Genomic DNA, 20,850 nt, shown 5'->3' with positions numbered 1-20,850 from the left:
GGACACTCTGTGTACATGGTGGGAAGGGACAGTCCTCCTGGGCGGGGCTGTAGGGCTGGGACAATCCTATTTCTGGGCCATGAGGGGTCTCAACCGTTTGTCTGGTCCTCCTCTTGTCTGATGCATGGGAGGAGGTGGGAAGAGAGGAGCCGGGGCTCTCGCATCCCCCCACCCCTCGCCAGCACACCTTCTCCCCAGGACGGAGCCCCCGGTGACTTTCTGTAGCCGCTCACCCCAGGCCTGCCGATCCTCTGAGCCATCGGGTGGGGAGGGCAGGCACTGACAGCCCATCCATCTCCCTGAGCCCAGCGCAAACAGTGAACTGTGCCCAGGGTGAGGCCCAGGGTGAGGCGCAGGGACGGCAGCCCCGGACCCTGCACGCCAGGCTTGTACCCCTTGCAGCTGGGTGCTGGACCCCCAGCGCTGTCTCACTGGCTGCCTGGGGGCCGTGCAGGAGGCTGCGAGGCAGGCCCCTTGCCTCTCCTGTGTGGTCTCTCCTGTTTCTCTCGGGGGGGCCACAGCCTGGGGCGTCCAACCCTCCACTTCCCCACCCAAGAAAGTGACAAACGCTGGTTCCCAGGTGCGCACCGAGGGCCCTCTGGGGCCTGATTCTGGGAGGCAGAGTCCCCAGCTTCCCTGAAAACAAGAGCCATGGCCTGACCCCCTCCCCTCCAAGCACAAAGACGCAGGGCATGGACGGGGGTTTTATTGTGTAAAGAGGCCGATTGTACAGAGCAAAGATTGTACTGACACAGGTGGGGTGAGGGAGACCAAGAAGCCGGAATCAGGAGGATGGGGTGTTGGTATCCTGGTCCCCCTCCCTGCAAGTCATCAGGTGGTGGGCAGGGGCAGGGAGGGCTGATCAGCTGTCCCCTGCCCCCATTCCCTCGCCCCCATTACTGTACAAGAGCCAGCCAGGCTATATTCACTGACCCAGAAGAATATAGCAGGAGACCCGCAACACCCCACTCCAAATCCCTAAAATGCGCGAGGTCCCCTCATCTGGCTTTCGGTGCCTGTCAGCCCCCAGCCTCCTCCACAAGCAGCCTGGTCACCCTCCTTCCCGGGGTCCTGGCAGCGAGCCGGGCCTGGACCAGGTGTTTTCAGGTTAGGAGGCTTGGAAAGGCTCCCCTCACCCTGCCCAGGTGCCTCAAGGGGCCACCCAAGACTCCCTCTTGGGCAGCCCACTAGGGCAGAGGGCTGGGCGGCTCAGGAGCCAGGCGGGCACTGAGGGTCAGCACAGAAACGGGTCCCGAAGGGGAGCCAGAGTGAGGTGGGCCCCTGGTGGAGGGCTGCAGTCCTGGAGACAGAAAGTTCCTCTCAATCCAGCCTGGAGGCAGGGGGGCCCCCCACCATCCCAGCCACAAGGGGCCTCCTGGCTCTGCCACTCAGGACTCAGCCACTCAAGCCCCCAGCCCTGACCGTAGTAATTTAAAGCTCAGAATGGTGGGTCGGGGGGAACATCGGGGGACGAGGGTCCCTGCCTTCCCCTGGTCCCTGCCCCTTGCAAGCTTCCATCTTCACACCCGCTGGATCTCAAACAGCTTCACGTCTGTGTCGTACCAGACAGGTGGGTCCACGTTCCTGCAGAGGGAGTGGGCCGTCACCCAGGTGCCGGGAGGCCTTGCAGGAAAGACTGGGGAGGAATGAGGCTGTCGTCCTCCCACCCTGATGTTCTCTGCCCCCTGCCCCTGGGGAAGTGGGTGCCCACCCTCCACCAGACAAGACCACCCTGGCTGACTGTCTTGACATTAACCCCACTACCCTAGTGGGGCACAGCCCCACTGAGCTGACCCTCGGGTGGATGCCAGACCCACCCAGGCCGGTAACTGCCCCACCCGCAAGGGGCCCACCTCAGGTAGATGGCGCCCCACAGGTAGGTGCGGAGCCACCTGGCCGCGCCCGAGCTGGCCTGGTACTTGCGGATGAGGATGGGGTGGGGCACGGGCAGCAGCCCCACCAGGGTGCCATGTTGCAGGAACCGCAGGATCTCTGACTCGTCCGTCAGGCCCCTGCCAGGGAGAGGAGGGTCTCCAATGTGCCCACTCTGAAGGTCAAGGGGAGCAGAGGCTCACCCTGGACCCCCGAGGCCCATGCTCCCGGCCACACCCCCAGCGCAGCCTGGGCTGGCCCCTCAGAGCCCAGCCCCGTCCCCAAGCCTCACTTGTCAATGCAGATCTTCTCCACCTGGGGAACCAGCACCTGGAGCAGCCTCATGATGGTTTGCAGCGGCAGCTTCGACTTCCAGGAGAGGACCTGGGGGAGGGACTGGGGTTCCTGGGCTGGCAAAACAGCCCCCAGAGGCTGTGGCATAGGCTTGACCCCTGACCTGAAACCACGGACTCCCCAAGGCAGAAGCATCCCCCGCTCATCACAGCAGGGGCCTGGTACAGGGCAGTGCCCGTGCACAGTGACTGCTATTCATGGGAAGAGCCGGGGCCTCTCACTGAGCATGTCCTGTGTGCCAGAAAGTATCCCCTTTGATCCTCACAATGGCCTGATGAGGTAGGGACATTTTTTATCCCCGTGCAAATGCAATTAGTGGCGATCTCAGGAATCATGTAAGGGAGTGGGCAAGTGATTTGGGGAAGGAAGTTGGAAAGGGTGATTTACTAAGAAAGGGCTGTGGACAACTGAAGCTTAACCCTGCTGGGGAACCAACTCTGGGACAGTGTAGACAGAGGAAGCAACCAAGCCAGAGAAGCCAAGGTCATGAGACAGGACTGACCCCTAACCTGACCCGGGCCAGTGCTTGGATTTGGACCCATTCCCATCCAAGCCTCTCCTGAGCTGTTCCCAGGGCCAGGAGCCCCGGACCCACCCCCGCACCTTGTACCATCTGTCCCACCCTCACCCACTCCGACGTCGGGCTCCACTGCCCACTGGCTGATGCGCTGGACAGTCGCCGCTGCTCCCGCCACGCCTGGCTGGGCTCCTGGTCCCGGGGAAGGAATAAGAGAGAGGGATGTGGAGAGAGGGTGCAGGGGGCTGGGGAGGGCAATGAGGTCTCCCCATTGGCCCATGTTGCAGGGAGGGGGCTCACTCCCAAAGCAGGGGATAGCCCAGCCCAGCACCTTTGCCCTGGGCCCCAGGCCCTGCCTGACCCTGCCCAGCCCAGTGACAGGTTTAGGGCCAGGAGCTGACTGAGCAGACTGGGTAAAGGCCAGCCCAGCCTAGATAAGGCTGACGGGTGAGGAGTCTCACGGCCAAGGGATTGAGCCCGTGACCAATAAACAAGGGAGGGGTCTGTGAAAGGCCCCCCCATCCCCAGAGAGTCATCAGTGCCAAGCCTGACGCCCTGGGCACTGGGTACCTGCCCCTCTGCTGCACAGTGCTCCGGCCCGGCCTACACCTTGGAGGCCAGGGAGAAAGGGAAAGCCCAGCCTCGCCACCCAGCCCTGCCAGGAGTCCCCGCACCTACCTCCGAGGCTGGGCTGCACTCTGCCGAGTTCTGCTGGGGTGCAGGCTCCAGGGATCGCAAGGTGCCATCCTCTGACACCTGGGACTTCTCCGTCAGCTTCTCAATGCCTGGAGGGTGGGGTGGGGAGCCGTGAGGACTCCTGCCACAGTGCTCCTCCTAGAAAGCCTCTGCCTGGGGCCGGCCCTGAAAGTCTCCAACTTCCCCCCACTTCACAGATGCTGTGCCAGACCCCCCAACGCTCAGCCCCAAGGCCCGGTCCCCCCACCAAGCTGCCCCGCCCGGGCCCCCCGTACCTCCACCCCCACCCTTGCCGCCACTGCACAGCACCCTGCCCCTCGCCAGCACCGGACCTGGGGTGGCCACCAGGCTGGCCTTGAGGGTGCCCGGCTCGGCGGGGGCAGCGGGGTGGGAGCCCTCCATAGAGACACCCTCCTGCGAGCTGGTGCGGGACAAGGCCTCGGGAGCCCGGCGGCGCCGCTGCAACGCCTTGTGGATGGCGGGCGGGTCCGTGGGCAGGTTGGCCAGCTGGTGGAAGACACCGCGCTTTCGGATGATGGCGTAGACCAGGTTGGAGTTGCCTGTGGGGAGGAAGCGTGTCTCAGGGAGGCCCCCTTGCCACCCCCTTCACCTGGGTGTCTTCGTGGGAGGGGGAGTTTGGAGGACAGGAGGGTGTCTACCGCAGGGGGAGGCGACAGCACAGGGCACAGAAGAGAGGGAGCCAGGCAGGGCTGGCGTCGAGCAGCGTCTGTGGTCTGAGGCTACACCGGGATGCTACCTTTCGGGAAAAGAGCTTCTGGGCTGAGCTCCGCCCCTGCCCCTCCCTGGTACCTTCCGGACCCTCTCACCACCCAGCACTAAGGGGTGACAGCTGGCAGAGTGGGGCGGGCCCAGCGTGTCAGTGTCCCACCAAGCCAGCTGTTCAATATTTTGACTGTCCCCCAAGTCAGGTCACCGGGAAGAAGGACGATATGGCGTGTGCCTGTGCTCTGTCGCCCACGCTGAACGCCCTTGGCTCCCGGGGATATAAAAGACGCTTTTATGGGCCTTCAATGCCCCGTCCACCACTCTGGTCCCTGCCTCTCACCACCCTGCTCTGCTTCCACTTCAACACATCTCACCCCAGGGCCTTTGCATACATTGTGCTGCCCCCATGTTTCCTACCCCTCCCCACCCCCATTCATCCCTCATAGGTCAGTGCCCCCATGTTTCCTACCCCTCCCCACCCTCATTCATCCCTCATAGGTCAGTGCCCCCATGTTTCCTACCCCTCCCCACCCCCATTCATCCCTCATAGGTCAGTGCAAATATTACTTATTTGGGAAATAATAACCACTGACATTTAGTTCACCAGGCAAGTGCTAAGTGCTTTTCTGGGATTATTTTACTTAATCTTCTCAATATCCTCTGAGATGGAGACTCTGGGAATTATCATTATGACCATCTTACAGATGAAGAAACTGAGGCTCAGAGAGGTTATGTGCACACAGTCACAGAGCTAAGTGGCAAGGCCCTAACTGACACCAGGCAGCCCGGCATCTGTGACACCCAGCAGGACCATGCCACTCTGCACTTCCCTCTCAACAGATTTAAGATGGCCTGTTTGTCTGGGTGACCATCTGTTTGAAGTCCCGCTCCGTGCTCCCTCCCCAGCTATGAGCCTCACGGGGCAGAGGGCACTCTGCTTTGTTCCCCAGTGAATCCCCTGCACCTGGCACAGGGTTTGGTATGCAGTAGGTGCTCAATAAATGCACGCTGGACAAACAAACACGGGGGTGGAGGGCTGTGCCCTCCTCAGATGGGGAGGTGTCCTCGCCCACTGCCCACTCTGGTTCCTGCCCCCGAGGCCAGGCCAGGGGCTTGGACCGGTGCCTCACCGTCAAACTGGTACTGGATGATGTTGTTGAAGACCTCCAGGAGGAAGAAGACCAGGTGGTGGTTCTGGGCGGCAGAGAAGAGGAACCAGGTGGTGGAGAAGGCCTCCAGCAGGTGCAGCAGTTTGTTGGCGGCCACCATGGACAGGCTCTTGAGGTAGGGGGACACTGCAGGGGAGGGGTCGGCTCACTCCTGGGGCCCCCGCCAACCACCCCAGCACATCCTGGGCCTGGGTGGGACACGATGCTACTGCTCCCACATCCTCCCTGCCCCCTGCCTGTGAAGTCCCTCGAAAAGTCAGGAAGACCAAGCGCCACAGGTTAAAGCCACACTGGCCATGCCTCCTGCAGAGCCGCAGGGCTCCACCCTGGCCCCTGCCCTGTGGACAGCCGCCGCCGTTTACAAAGCCACTCACACACTCCATCTCCCCCACTCCTCCCCGCATCTGAGAGGGAGGTGGACAGAGAGGAGACCGTCCCCATTTTACAGTTGAGGAAACTGAGGCTCAGGGAGGTTCAAACTTGTCCAAAGTTCTCCAGTTATAAAATGATTGGGCAGGGATACAAACACAGGATCTTTAACTCTTTCTAGAACATCAAGCTGGGAATTCCTTGGCGATCCAGTGGTTAGGACTCCGAGCTTCCACTGCAGGGGGCCCAGATTCGATCCCTGGTCAGGGAACTAAGATCTCACAAGCTGCACAGTGCAGCCAAAAACTAAAAATATTATTTAAAAAAATTTTAATAGAATGTCAAGCTGATATTCCATATATAATTAGATAGAGATTTTCTGCACAGCCTGTGAAGGGGGAGTCGGAAGTGCGAGGCTGTACACGGCTTGAAGTCACAGATTGATCTGTGTGCTTCCTTGCCCTGTGCCTTTCTCCCTCAGGATGGGGCAGGGTTGATGGCTACCTTGTTCACAAATGCATTCTCAGTGAAGATTTGTGGGGTGGAGCCAGTGATGGAAGGTGAGATTCTGGCCCCAGAACTCACAGTCCAACAATGCAGCTAGAGGTCGCCAAGGCCCTACAACATCCCACCCACCCTGGAGTCCAAACCGGACCACGGAGAAGTCAGCCCCTCCCATTCAGGACCTTCCTCTCCAAAAAGCAGCCACGCGGAAGTCATGCCGCCCCAGCCCTGGGCCCCGACCTTGCTGGGTCCCGTGCCCCTGTCAGCCTGAGCCCCCTCCCAGCTCGGAGGCAGCCATCTACAGCCCTTGCTTGTGGGCGGGGCCCTCATCCAAACCTGCGCAGTCCAATACCTCAGCCGCAAGCCACATGTGGCCATTAAGTGCTAGAAACGTAGTCCTAATGGATGTGTGCTGCACGCATGGAACACACACACAAGATTTGGAAGACTGGATTCCAAAACGAATGTAGAATATCTCAATAATTTTGTATTCTGGTTACATATTGAGATGATGGTATTTTGGATACAACAGATTAAATTCAATATATAATAAAATTATTGTCACCTCTCTCTTTCTTTCCTTCTTCCTTTTTAATATGGCTACTAGAAAACTGACCAGTACATACTTGGCTGCCCTAATATTTCTATTGTACCCAGCCGGTTTGAACCAGGGAGCCGGCGGCAGGTCAACCTGTGGCCTGGCGCCCCCTGGTGGTGAGCATGGGGAAGGCGGGCTCTGGGGCCCCCTACCGTTGACGACGATGGTGAGCAGACAATCGAAGAGGGGCTGCAGCCGCTGGTGCCCGCTGGTGATGATCTTGTGGAAAACCTGTGCGGGGAGGCAGAGGAGCAGCCATGGGGTCCCTGGCGCCTCCAGACTCAGCCGAGGGGACGTTACACCACACCCCCAGGTCCTGACGGGAGCTCCCTCACCACAATGAGCAGGTCGGCGTGGGTGCCGGTGAAGACCGGGATGTCCATAGGCACGCGCACTGAGTAGGGCTTGTTCAGCCGCACCCCGAAGTTCCGTTCGCCGCTCAGAAGCAGCAGGATGAAGACGCCGATGTGCATCAGGCCCACCCGAGCTGCGGCACGTGGCATGGGAGGGGTCACCACGCTGGGTGGGGAGGGGAGGAAAGGAGCCCAGGGCAGGGACCCATCTTGGGGGTAAAGGGAGAAGCCCTTCCCGGGAGGTCGGGGCACCAGGCCTGAGCTGCTGGGAGGCAGGACAGACTGGCCGAAACTGCCCCTCCGCGAGGAACCCCCCAGGGATCCTCAGCCCACCCCAGCCTTACACTGATCTGCTCGGGCATCGTTGAGGAAGTAGAGGATGGGCACCAGGATATCCAGCACATCACTGCTCTTCAGCACAAAGAAGAGGAATTTCTGGGGGGAGGCGGAGACAGATGGGCAGAGTCAGGGGGAGGGGCAGCTCTGCCCCACCCTCTCCCTCTGCCGGGAGCCTCCCTAGACGCTGTCCCCATCCCTGAGGCAGACCACTGCCCGCCAGCCTGGGGCCCCGAGGCCGGCCCACCTTGTTGAAGTCGCAGAGCTTCCAGAAGAGGACCAGCAACTCCTGGTGGAACTGGATCTTCTTGGTGGAGTTGGGCAGGTAGGTCTGGAGCAGGGGGTTGGAGAGCAGCCGGGCTATGCCCTTGAGGATGAACTGGAAGTCCTGGGTGGGGGAAGGGCAGGGGCCTGTCGAGTCCGGCTCCCTACAATCCAGGCTTCCTGGCCAGGCCTCCCACAAATGCCTCCGAGCCCCCCAGGGCCTGATCCCACCTCTAGAGCCTGAGGGGCCCAGATGCCATGTCATCAACAGCTGTCCTGGGGGCAGCCCCTCAGAAGCTGGGTCCAGGGCAGGTCTAGAGAGCACCCCGCCCCTCCGCCAGACCACAGGCTCCCCATCTGCTCTTAGTGACCTCCTCACGTGCACACTGGACTCCTGCCCACCTGGACTCCTTGTTGACAGGTGACATCCTTCCACCCCTCCCCATTGCCCTGTGACACGTGAGGAGCATTCTATCCTCAGAGAGCTGTCATTCACTGAGCGCCTGCTGCCTGCTGGGCTGTGCTCTCAACTAATCCTCTCACTACAAGGCAAGGGCACAGTTACTGCCCCCATGTCATGTCATGTTGCAGAGGTTAGAGCTCTGGGAGCACAAGAACCTCCCCCAACGTCACAAGACACAGGAACTCAGGTGTGACTGGCCTTTCCGTCCACTGTCATTCCCCCACCAAACCTGACATCAGAGCCACCTCCTCCTGGAAGTCTTCCCGGCTACCCTCACCCAGTTGAGGCCATCAGCCCTTTTCTGAGTCTCAAGACCCTCGCGGTCCTGCCATCACTACTTCACCTGTGGTGGCCTGAGTCCACGGGGACCGTGGTTCCTTCATATAGGGGTCAGGACTCTCCCTAACCCCATCTCATCTGCATCCCCTCACACCCTGCAAGGCCACAACCTTTGTGGAGGGTGGGCAATCAAGAACCCACAAGAGCAAGAGCATCGTTGGACTCACCTCCTCGCGATGGATGCGGGACAGGTAGTTCACAAACAGGTTCTCGGGCCCTGGAGGCTGTGGAGGGCGGAGCCTGGGGTGAGCAGGTGCCTTCACCCCCTGCCCCTACGCCAGGCCTAGGCAGTGCAGCAGTACGCCCTCTGACCCCAGATACCCCCACGAGGTGCCCACTGGATATCCTTTGCCCAGCTCCGCTAGAGGGGGTGCCACCCGCCCACAGCCTGGCAGGGCTGGCTGCCCTCCCTCTCCTGTCCTTACGTCAGCATCATCCATGGCTGTGCCTGTGGTGGTACCGTCCACGGTGGGCGTGGCGCAGTCATGGTCCAAGCTGACAATGAGCACTTGAGCAGCTTCCTCCACCAGGGGTTCCCGGTGGTCAGAGAAGAGCAGGTGGTTGTAGGGGATCCCGTAGCCCACAGGGTCATAGGCACACACGGTGTTGAGGAGGGAGGTGAAGAGGGGCAGGGCGTGTCTGCGGCAGGAGAGGAGGGGCGGAGCTTCAGAGACCCCACCCACCAGCCCAGCCCTCCCTCCGCCCCCTGCCGTGGCCAGGTGGGAGGGTCAGCCAGGCCAGCCCCCTCATTCCACAAGGGTTTCAGTGCCAGGCCGCCATCTTCGGGCCAGGGAGCAGAACCAGGAGTTCATCCCTTCCCACGAAGGAGAGACCCCTCCTCATCCTTGCCTGCATCTGGGACCCAGGCCAGGCTGGGCCAAGGCCAGAAGGAATTTATTACCAAGAGTGGGATGGCCAGTCCTGAGGGGTTCTTTGTAGGATAGCGTGCCCACACCCCTTAGATTTTCACCCCCAGGGGTTGAAGCCTATTGTTTTTTTTAATTAATTTTAAATTTTATTTATTATTTATTTATTTATGGCTGCGTTGGGTCTTCGTTGCTGCGCGTGGGCTTTCTCTAGTTGCAGTGAGCGGGGGCTACTCTTCATTGCAGTGCGCGGGCTTCTCATTGTCGTGGCTTCTCTTCTTGCAGAGCACAGGCTCTAGGTGTGCGGGCTTCAGTAGCTGTGGCTCACGGGCTCTAGAGCGCAGGCTCAGGAGTTGTGGCTCGCGGGCCTAGTTGCTCTGCGGCGTGTGGGATCTTCCCGGGCCAGGGCTCGAACCTGTGTCCCTTGCATTGGCAGGCAGATTCTTAACCACTGCGCCACCAGGGAAGCCCTTTAATTATTTTTTAAAATACTTTTTAGAGCAGTTTTAGGTTCACAGCAAAATTGAGAGGAAGGCACAGAGATTTCCCCCGTGAAACCTCTGCCCCAACACGTGCACAGTCTTCCCCACTATCAACATCCCCCACCAGGGTGGTACACTTGTTACAACTGTAGACCCTACATCGACATATCATTTTCACCCAAAGTCCACAGCTTACATCAGGATTCACTCTTTTTTTTTTTTTTTTTCGGCCACACCACAGCTTGTGGGATCTTAGTTCCCCGATCAGGGATCGAACCTGGACCCTCAGCAGTGAAAGCACTGAGTCCTAACCACTGGACCACCAGGGAAGTCCCCAGGGTTCACTCTTGACGCTGTATGATCTACAGGGTTGGGCAAATGTATAAAGGACATGCCCCTGACGTTTTTGAGGGGCAGGTACCCTTCCTTGGGGCTTCAGAGAAGGGCTGGAGGGCCCACAGGGAAGGCGGGCTTCCCCTTGGGAGGCAAAGCATGTGCCCCATGCCCCAGCCCCCAGGCCACAGAATGACTCCGTTCAGAGATTTGTAAGATATCAGAGGTCAAGCTCCTCATCTTACAGATGAGGAAACTGAGACCCAAGGGGGTTAATCAAGTGGCAAAGTGGCCATTTGCCCCATAATGCTGGTGAGAAAGAAAACTCTGGCCAGCTTTTGACCGTGCCTGGTGGAGGGAGTCACCTGGGTTCTCGCTCCTTCTGGGAGCTGGGGGCTGGGGTGGGGGAAAGGGGCAGCCAGCCAGCAAAACCTGAAGGATGAGGCCTGCCATGTGGGAATCAGAGTCTAGAAGAGGGTGAACCATGACACTGAGGGGCACTAGCCCCTGTGCAGCCAGCGCACAGCTGGAGCTGCACAGCTGGAACACGTGTACCTGCTCTAAATACTCAATCCAGCCATGGGACACCTCCATGTGCTCCTATGCCCCCCACTGCCCATAAATGCCCCCATGTGGGCAGGGCTTCCCCACCCTTCAGGATATTTATCACGCCCCCTCTCCACCCACTGAATAAACTGCACAGCCCAGGGAATTCCCTGGCGGCCCAGTGGTTAGGACTCGGTGTTTTCACTGCCGAGGGCCCGGATTCAATCCCTGGTTGGGGAACTAAGATCCCGCAAGCCCCATGGTGTGGCCAATAAAAATAAAATAAATTACACTGCCCAATACAAGCTACATGTAGCTATGGAGAGCTTAAAATGTGGCTGGTCTGAAGTGAGATGTGCTGTGAATGTAAACTAAACACTTGATTTTGAAAACTCACTATGAAAAGGGAATGCAAAACATTTCAATAATTTTGTATAGTGATTACATGTTAAATGCTAATATTTCAGATATATTGGGTTAAATGAAATACATTATTAAAATTAATGTCACCTGTTTCTTTTCTATTTTTAAAGGTCTCTACTAGAAATGTTTAAGTTGCATGTGTGGTTCACATTATATTTCTACTGGATAGCAGGGCTCTAGATGGAGGACCCAGGCATGGGTCATCCAGGGCCCCCCAATGGGACATGGGACAGAGCTGGCGTAAGGTGTGACTGTTCTTATAGGTCACCACCACGAGGGGGCAGCACATCCCCTCAAATAAGACTCACAGGGCTGGCAAACGGCCTCAGCGCTGGGCTGCCTGGAGCCAAGAGGAGGAGAAATGGAAAGAAAGGCCAGGGGCCCCTCACCTGTTCTCTGTGGAACAAAAAAACTGCACCCATGGATTGACGCTGCTGCTGTCTGGAGCTGGGGGCAGGTACATGGCCTCAGAAAAGCACGTCAGCAGCAGTTTCAGCAGCTCCATCCTTGGGCAGGGAGGACAGAGGAGAGGGTTCAGTACCTGAGGACCGCAGTTCTCCTGTAGGAGGGCGCACCCACCCTGCCCCGCCCCAGCTCAGGTCCATGAAAAGAAATGACTCCATTTTATCCCTGTGAGGCTCAAGTTGGGTCACGAGCGGGCAGGGTCTCCTTGGAAGACCCCATGCGTGGTTCCCTCTCTGAACTGTGCAGGGGGCCAGGCCTGGGGTCCAGCTACTTCCTCAGCAAGCTCACCGGTTCATGTCGTGGTTGTAGTTGGGCTGGGGGGAGTGAGCAAAGCCCACACCAGCCTCCCAGATGTATTCACAGCTGTCCAGAGAGTGGATGTCCTCCGCCGAGTCCTGGGGACAGGGTCAGAGAGAAATCAGGCCAACCCAAGCCCCCCGCTATCCTTGAGGGCAAAGACCCTCATATTCTCCTAAAGACAGACCCTCAAAATGCCCCAGGTGCTAATGCACACGGGAAGAAATGAATGTTCTCAACCTCTTGAAAGCTCCTTTTCCTTCAGTCTGGTACTTGCTCAATCCAGTTTGAGACAGGGAGAGAGAGACAGGGAGGGAGCAGAACGGAATCAGGTGCCCCTGGTGGTGCGTGGGAGTGGGGGACGGAGAACAGTCAAGGTCCAGTCCACGGGTCCACGGGCAGTGAGAGGGCCAGGGCTCCTGTGTGTAAGCCCCACTCCTCCACCCACGGCCCAGGCCAAGACAATGGGTGCTTGTGCCCGATCTCCTGGATGCAGCGGGCAGGGCCGGGCACCAGCTGGCTCCCCTGCAGCCATGCCAGCCACCGCCCCCTCCCCGGGACCGTGCGTGCCAGGCAGCCCCACCTTCCTGGAGCAGCCCCTGCCCAAGGGAATTTCAAGCGGCCCCAACCTGGGACCAGAGCCCTCCTCGGCCCGGGGGGCGGGGATTGGGGGGCTCTCACCACGGTGCTCCTCCGGTGGCTCTGGACGGTGAAATCTGGGCAGAAGAGCAGATCAGCGACGGCCAGGAGCAGGGACTCAGCCAGGGGCCGCGCATTCTCGTCATCGTCCTCTCCCTGCTTGGGACACAGCGCCTATAGGCTCCCTCAGTCATAGCTGGCTAAGGAGAGGTGGCCCCAGGACTTGGAGGGGGGATGGGAGGAGGACGGGGTCTGGGCCCAGGCAGACACTCGCGGGCAGAGGGATGGAGGAAGAGGTGGGAGAAGGAACAGGAAGTAGACCCCTAATCACCCCAAACCTCCCAAGGCAGAAGCGGGACAGGGTGGGAAGCGGGGCTGGGACCAGTGGGGAGACCTTCCCACTGACTGGGAGGGGACAGGTGAGTCCCCTAAACTCTAGAGCCTCAGCCCTGCTGGGAATCACTGCCCACCTCCCCACCCCCCTGCCAGTTGCTTGGACAGAAAGCCAGGGAGGGGGTGGGGCAGCAGGGGGGGAGGGCCCAGCTGCCCTGCCCCCATCTCTGCCCAGCTGTAGAGGCAGAGACCCCCATGGGAGAGAAAGCAGGGGCTCAAGGAGGAAGAGCTGGCCCCCCTCCTTAGCAGCACCCACACTGCCCCTACATCTGCCCTTCCCAAACCCCAGAAGAGGTCTGGAGGAATGTGGCCGGCCCTGAAGGGGTTCCTTCCCTGTCACCACAACTCCACCTCCCGCCCAGCCCCGGCCAGGTCCACAGACCGCTCCTCGTCCGGCCCCGGGCACTGTGGACCAGAAGAAGCCCCTCCAGTCAGGGTCCTCAAAGATGTAGGGCAGCACGCGGGTGAGCAGCCGGCTGCAGTTCAGGACAATCTGCTTCTCCTTCTCCGAATGGCAGCCGCTCTCAGCTCCCTGCACCAGCTTCTCAACAGCCTGCGAGGATGGGCAGAGAGGCACGCTGGCAGGGTAGGGAGTGGGGCCCTGGCACTTGGGGTCAGGCTGGGCACCCCAGGCTTCAGAGGGGGAGAGACAGTGGGGCCACCCTACCGGACCGCCTCTCCAGACAGGGTCAGCCAGCCCAGGAGGATGGGACATGGGCTAGGGAGCAGCTTAGAGCATCCTGGGAGCGAGACCCAGCCCACCACTCACCGGCTGATGAGCTACCTGAGCTGACCTATGGAAAGTGTCACCCACAGGCAGCCCTCACAGGTGGCACTGGCACCATCACTTCCCCCAGAGCCCAGCCGGGGGAGAAGTGAGTGAAGACTTGGGACCGCTCCAACCTGGGTGGAGGATTTCCTGGGTGCCTTCCCTCTTGGACCACAGGGCTGGGCCAGCTCCAGCCTCCCTGGGAGGGTGGGAAATGCTCAGGTGGGAGTGGCAGTGAGGGCCCGGGCACCCTTCACCTTGTAGCACAGAGTAGCCAGGTTGGAGGGCGACTCCTCTCGCACTGCCCGGATCTCCGCTGCCGGCACCAGTGCAAAGACATCCTGCACCGAGGTGGCCGTGTCTGCCCAGAACTGGTCCCAAAAGGCATCATCAGTGGCTTCCACGGGCTGTGGGGAGATACGGTATCCAGAGCTGCACGGTCTCTTGCCAGCAGGTCCACAGTTTGCCCACCCTGTAGCCAAGGGAGCCCCCGAAAGGGAAGCCCCCTACTCCATCCCTGCTGGTGCCAGGAGCCTTCCCACATGGGAGACATCCTTCAGCCACCATGAGCCCTGGGTGGCACAGGCAGGCTGGGGACACTTGACACAGATGGTCAGGGGCCAGCTGGACACTGAATCCAGTAGCCAAAGCCCAGCCCAGTCCCTGAGGGACTGTGTGACCCTGAGTAACTCACCATCCCCCTCTGGCAGGCCCTCCCCACCTGGGGGCCTCCCCAGGCCACACCCCTAAATCAAAGCCCAGGGACCAGAGCCAGGCTGTGCCCCTCCTCCTAGGAAGAAGACAAGGGGACATATGCTCATTTCCATTCACCCAGGCTGCCCCCTTGGCCCCAGCCTCCACCCTCTGCTGGTATACCGAACAGATGCCAAATCTAAAGGAGTCATCCCGCGGCTCTCTGACAACACCTGCTCCTCTCGGTACCCACCACCTGTGCTGCAGTTCAGGCCCCTCTTGCCAGGCCCCCACCTCCAAATTCACCCCCTCAATCCCACCTCCATGCTGTCCCCAACACGCATTCAAAACACAGCACCAGGGCTTCCCTGGTGGCGCAGTGGTTGAGAGTCCGCCTGCCGATGCAGGGGACGCGGGTTCGTGCCCCGGTCCGGGAAGATCCCACATGCGCGGTGCGGCTGGGCCCGTGAGCCATGGCCGCTGAGCCTGCACGTCCGGAGCCTGTGCTCCGCAACGGGAGAGGCCACAACAGTGAGAGGCCCGCGTACTGCAAAAAAAAAAAACAAAAAAAAAACACAGCACCAAAGGCATTGTTCCCTCAACAAAGATCTTAGGGCTCCCCACTGCCTGCAGAGTCCAGACCTCGGCCAGAGAGTCAGCCAAGATCACACCTAAACACACATACAAGCCACACACGTGCACGTACACATACATGGACACATGTACATACACAAGTGTGCACACACACCTGTATTTACTATCCCAACAACACAGCCCTGCCATATTTTCTCTTTGCCTTTGCTCAGACTGTCCCCTCTTCCCAGCACGCCCGCCCCTTCTAACACATCCCAAAGTCCCACCGGTCCTATCAAGGCAACATGCCTTCAACACACGTATGCCTTTTAAGTTACATAGTCGGTCATATAGACAACCAATTTGAATCATGGACTCCACTTGTAGAAATCTTTCCTGAGGAAATGGTCTGAGAAGTGCAGGTATGAGGATGTTTACTGAAGGGTTGATAACAGTGAAAAGTTGGAATCAACCTAAATAACCAACAACTGGGGAAATGCTTGAAAAGTTAAGGCACCCGCATACAGTGGAATATTACACAGCCATCGGAATCACGTCTTCAAACAATATGAATGAATGGAAAATGCTCACAGTACAATGTTATATGAAAAAGGCAAGATATAAAACTAACTATAGGGGACTTCCCTGGTGGCGCAGTGGTTAAGAATCTGCCTGCCAATGCAGGGGACACGGGTTCAAGCCCTGATCCGGGAAGATCCCACATGCCGCGGAGCAACAAAGCCCGTGCGCCACAACTACTGAGCCCACGTGCCACAACTACTGAAGCTTGCATGCCTAGAGCCCGTGCCCCACAACAAGAGAAGCCACTGCAATGAGAAGCCTGTGCACCACAACGAAGAGTATTCCCCGCTAGCTGCAACTAGAGAAAGCCTGCGCGCAGCAACGAAGACCCAACGCAGCCATAAATAAATAAATAAATTTATTTTAAAAACCTAACTATAGGATGATCACAATTTTGTGTTAAATTATACAGGGATAAAAGCCTAGAAGAAAATGACAGAATGTCAATGGCAATTATCTCATGGGGTGGTTATTCTTTTCTTTATATTTTTCTGTAAGCGCATGTATTACTATTTTTTCCTTTTGAATGTTCATCTGTTTGAGGGGCGTCCAAGACACTCTTACCCTTCTGAATAACACTTCCTGCAAGAGATCTTCCTGGGTTGCTCCAATCAACCTAGACTTTTGCCTTCTCTGAAAGGGCTGACGATGGGGCCCTGTTACCGCACCACAAGCCCGCATGCAATATGCATCAGAAAAAAATGTGAATCTTGTTAAAAAATCATTCTGTTCTCCGAAGCCGCTTCTTCCAAGAAGTCTCCCAGAGCTTGGACCAGCGGGCTCCCTCCCACCTTGGAACCCCCCTCAGTCACTCACAGTCCCCAACAGGTCTGGGTGCACTTGCCTGGAGGCCCCACTAGTCCATCAGCCCTTCTTCCCTGACCGTGCACTTGAGGCATATGGAAGACACTCAGCCAATATTTGTTCAGCCAAAGGCTGTAATTAGTCCTAGAGAGAGATCCCTTCAGCCCCGCCACGGGGCAGAGCTGAGCACCAGTGGGGCTGCCCAAACTCAGGCCTGGCCACAAGCCTCCCCAGGGTCCAGGTTTACCCTAGCCCACCCCCCAAACAATGCCCCCCTCTGAGGTACAGGGCAGCATGTGGCCATGGCCTTCAGGGCAGGCCTGGCACCAGGACGTGCTCAGTTCCAGAACTGGTAGAGCGAGTTAGCCGGGCAGAGAGGAACAAAGACCAAAGGAGGGTCCCTGGGGCTGGGGTTTGCTGGCCCACATGCCCTCAGTCCAGACAGCTCTCTGACACTCACTGGGATCCAGGGGAAACACATCGCCGTGTGGGTGGCCGGGGTGGGAGTGGGGAAGGAACATCCCAGAAAATGTGCAGAGCCCCCCACCATCTGGGAACACCTCTGGGATGCCACCTTCCCCGCCTCCCACATAGCCACTACCCCCTTAAAGGGGCAGACACTCATCAAGTGGAGTTGACCTCTGACCTAGTTCATCAGGTAAGTGTCACCTGGGGATTGAATTCAAAATGAGGAGAGAGCCTTGGGAGGGAACTTGGGAGGCCCCAGGGCAGCCCAGACCTGAAGCAGATGAAAGTCCCAGCTCTGGGAGCTGGCCTTGAACTTCAAGAGTGAAGACTTTCACCTCCCCCATCCCCAACTTGGGCCTCCCCACCTGGTCCCAGCTGTGGCTCAGACACTTCAGTTTGGTGACCATCACCTGATCATACCAGGCTAACCTGATGCTACAGGTACTGCCAGGGTCACTGGAACTTTTGTTGGAGGGGGGACATGGCTTAGCCCCTGCCTCAGTTACCCCAGCTGGGCTCCACCCAACGCAAGGAAGCTTCTAAAATCCAAGCCAGTTTCTTTGCTGGAGGTGGGCAGGCCCATGCTGCCAGGGGCACTGAGCTACCCTGGTGGGAAACCAGATATTCTTAGCATAGCTTTACCAGGACCTGCTCAGACCAAAGCCCCTGCCAGCCTGGGGGACCAGCTGCATCTTTTGAACCTCTCTGGTGGTGGGGAGGAGGGAAGGACCAGCAATGCTCTAGCCTGCTAAGGGTGACCTGTACCGGAGGACTGTGTCACAACGGCATTCACACACACGTGCATGTGCACACATGTAAACATGGACCCACCCGGTATCATCTGACCTATGGCAAACAATCTCCAAATGGGCAGGATCTAGGAGAGGGTCCCAGGTCCAGGAATGTGCCCCCGCCAGGGCCCCACCCACACCATGAAAGGCTCCGGAAACACAGCCAAAGCTGCTGGCCCTCAGGACCAGGGTCAGGCCTAGCCCGAGGCAGGAAGAAAACAGGATGCAGTACAGGAAGGCAGGGAAGGCCGAGCGGTGGTAGCTCTGGCCCAGGCCACGGGAAAAGGGGCTGGGTCTGTTTGTCTGCTGCCCAGAGCAAAAATCTGTGTTCACAGCACAGCCTCTGAAGGCCTGGGACAGGAAGACACCTTGTGGACACAGCTGGCCTGAATCTCCTTGGGGACACCGAGTGGCAAGGTCTGGAAACGCCATCTCGGATCTGGTCCCGTCTCTTGAGCTGCCCAAGCCGGGTCACTACATAGGGCAGGTGGCCTCATTCCTGAGGGTCTCTCCCTCCAGGCAGCCCAGGCCCCCTCCCACCTGCAGGGCCCAGGGCCCTCCAGAGGGAGACCCAGGCTGGTCTCTGGCTCCAGTCCTGTCCCAAGCCAACTCACTGTCCCCAGCTGGGAAACGAGACAGCACCATCTCAGTCAGCCCTGTCACAGGGCCACAGCCAGGGAAAGATGGAGGCACACTGTATTTTGGGGAGGGGACCGGAGCATGTAGGAATCTTGTCCACGCAGATCCTTTGGGACGTGGCCCTGCTGGCCTGGCAAAGGACCCTGGCTGCTGAGGCTACAGCCCATACCTCATTCCTCCAACAAGGTGTTGTTCCCCCCCCCCAGGTAGGTAAACATGGAAGCCTCCCTTCCTTCCTCTCCCTATGGCCCCGCACTGAGAGGCTGGCCCACCTGCCACCCTCAGATCCAAGCGCCAGAAATAACCAGGAGCCATGGGGGAAGTGGAGAGAAGCAAGGCCTGGTTTCCATCAAACGCCTCTCAGCTGGGGCTGGACTCTCCAGCCGGGCTGTTTGCCGGGCTCCTGACCTTTCTCTTGTGGGATCGAGAGAGTGTGGGACCAGAGGCCTGGCCTCTGCAGCTGTGACCAGCTGGCTGTGGGGAAATGGCTCCCCTGAACCCACTCTAATTGCCTAGAGCCAGAGACAGCCCTGGGGGCGGGCGTAGGAGGAAAGTCCCAGATGGCCGCAGGTCCTGACTCCCTTGAAAGCGGGGGACCTGAGGAGTGAGAGCTGGGCATCTCTGTGGCCAGAGCAGCCTGGCTCCAAGAGTGAGGAGAGAGGGGTGGGCAGGGAAGAAGCCTTGCTGGGGCCAGGTCCTTGCGCTGGGGGCAAGGAGGTGGCCTCTGTGCCACTTGTGGACTCAGGGGAGAGTGCAAGCATGGCCTAGGGTGAAAGATACCCTCAGGTATCAAGGGCAGCCTGGGCCGTTCTTAGCCCTGACCCAGAGAACAGAGGGTACCTGCAAACACAGCCAACCCCACCGCTGGGCCTCAAAGGGGGAGCCCCCTGGAGCAGTGGTCCCCAGCTGGGAACCTGGATTCCATAGAGCTGGGAGCAGGTCCCCTTGCCAGGCTGCAGCGCTGCCCGCCACTCCGCATGTTCCCAGCAAGACCTGGGCCTTCCCTGGCCGTGGGCATCGACCTGGGCCCAGCGAGGCCGCTGCCGCTGCCGCGAACCAGCTGTTTCGCGGATCCGGGAGGGCGCCGGCCGGCTTTGTTTGCATTGAGTCAGCCGGGTCTGTGCCTCCGGCACCCGCGGGCACCGAGGGGCAGGGAGGAGAGCAGGGAGGTGTTTTGGGGCGGGGGAGGAGGCTGGAGATGCGAGGCTGGAGGGGCTTGGGGGGGTGGACAGAGGGGCGGACAGCGGCGACGCCGGCTTGGAGAGTAGGCACACGTCAGCCTAAGGTGGCAGTAGCAGCTGCGGGGAAAGGGATGTTCCCGGGAGAGAAGGCCGGGGGTGGCGGCTAGGGGATGGAGCCCTGGGATACAGGCCAAGGGGTCTCGCTCCGGCCCTGGCCTCAGCGTCACCCTCCTGGCCATCTGGTCCCCCTATCTCCCGGCAAGCCAAGTTCTTGCAGCCCCCCAGCCCTGCCCAGCCCCCAGCCCGGCAGGTGGGTGGGGAGGCCGGGGCCCCGGGCGCACCTGCGTCTTGGTGGTGAGCTGGATCACCGCCTTTCGGAAGTTCAGCTTGGAGTCCGCCGACCCCATATCGCTGGAGCCCGCTCCGGCCCGGCCCTGGCCCTGACTCCCGCCCGTGCCCCGGCTCGGTATCCAGCTCCAGCTCCGCGGGCCCAGCTGCTCTCGCAGGAGCGGACCGGCGCACCCCACCCGCTCGCCCGGCGTCGACCCCGCCCCCTCCGGGCTCCTCCTCTCCGGGCTCCGCCCCCCGCACCTGCCGCTCCCCGCACCGCCCATTCCCGGCTCCCGGGGTCTGCCCCTCCGATCCACTGCTGCCCCACTCCCCGGGTCTTTCCCAGCCGGACCGGTTGCCTCTGCGACCTTTCTTCTGCGTGGCAGCGTTATCCCCGCTCGGTCTCTCCCATTTCCACCCAGCCCCCGGGGCCCGCAACCCTCCCAGCCTCCCGTCCCCTGCCCCCATCCTCACCATTGGTCCCCACGCCATCACTGGGCCCACACTTTCAAAGCCAGCCCTCTCCCGTTTCTTCCTTGTCAGTCCCTGTACTCGCATTCTGAGCATCCTCTCTTTTAGTTCCCCTTTTTCTGACCTGTCAAGCCCACATGTCCAGACGGCCCGGCTGTTATTGCAGTCACAAGCCCTCAGCCTTCCGTTCTGTGGAACAGAAGCCCTGATTCAGTGCCCCTGCTCCAAGAAAGCAGCTCCGCGGTCTAATGAGAGCGAGAGGTCCCTCCGAGTCCCACAACTCCTTTCTGGCCACCTGTGTTCCCTGAGAACCCTTTTAGGTTCATCCATTTCAACAAATAGGTTGAGGGACTAGTATTTACCAACACCGTGTCAGGGGTGGGGGCAGAGGGGGCTTAAGTAACAGGGTCTGCCCTTTAAGAGCAATTAGCTAAGGAGAGAAACAAGGAACGAATTAACCATGGTTCAGCCCAGTGAGGCTTTGATAGAGGCAAATTAATAATAATAGTGACAACAACATCTCTTACACAACAAAAACCTACCTC

At 59.3% G+C, this 20,850-nt stretch overlaps 1 protein-coding gene across 1 annotated transcript; it reads right to left on the bottom strand.

Annotated features, from left to right (window-relative positions):
- Positions 1-701: 701 nt before the first annotated feature.
- Positions 702-20,599, bottom strand: HID1 (HID1 domain containing). The gene is made up of 19 exons (XM_022589669.2): positions 19,846-20,599; positions 14,031-14,180; positions 13,387-13,557; positions 12,654-12,767; positions 11,964-12,070; positions 11,600-11,716; positions 8,986-9,199; positions 8,728-8,784; positions 7,742-7,882; positions 7,503-7,593; positions 7,141-7,292; positions 6,958-7,036; positions 5,296-5,460; positions 3,772-3,999; positions 3,422-3,528; positions 2,855-2,935; positions 2,165-2,256; positions 1,854-2,012; positions 702-1,584 (listed from the first exon to the last, which is right to left on the bottom strand). Exons 1-19 carry the CDS (start codon positions 20,116-20,118, stop codon positions 1,521-1,523), a joined length of 2,562 nt encoding a protein of 853 aa, XP_022445377.2. The 5' UTR covers positions 20,119-20,599; the 3' UTR covers positions 702-1,520.
- Positions 20,600-20,850: the final 251 nt, after the last annotated feature.

Source organism: Delphinapterus leucas, chromosome 19 (assembly GCF_059928025.1).
Source record: "Delphinapterus leucas isolate spDelLeu-1000000601 "Yukka" chromosome 19, BTC_Dleu_Yukka2, whole genome shotgun sequence".
In the NCBI taxonomy this organism is placed as follows: Eukaryota; Metazoa; Chordata; class Mammalia; order Artiodactyla; family Monodontidae; genus Delphinapterus; species Delphinapterus leucas.
The sequence above is the reverse complement of the archived record's forward strand: the minus strand, read 5'-3'. Positions and strand labels throughout refer to the sequence as shown.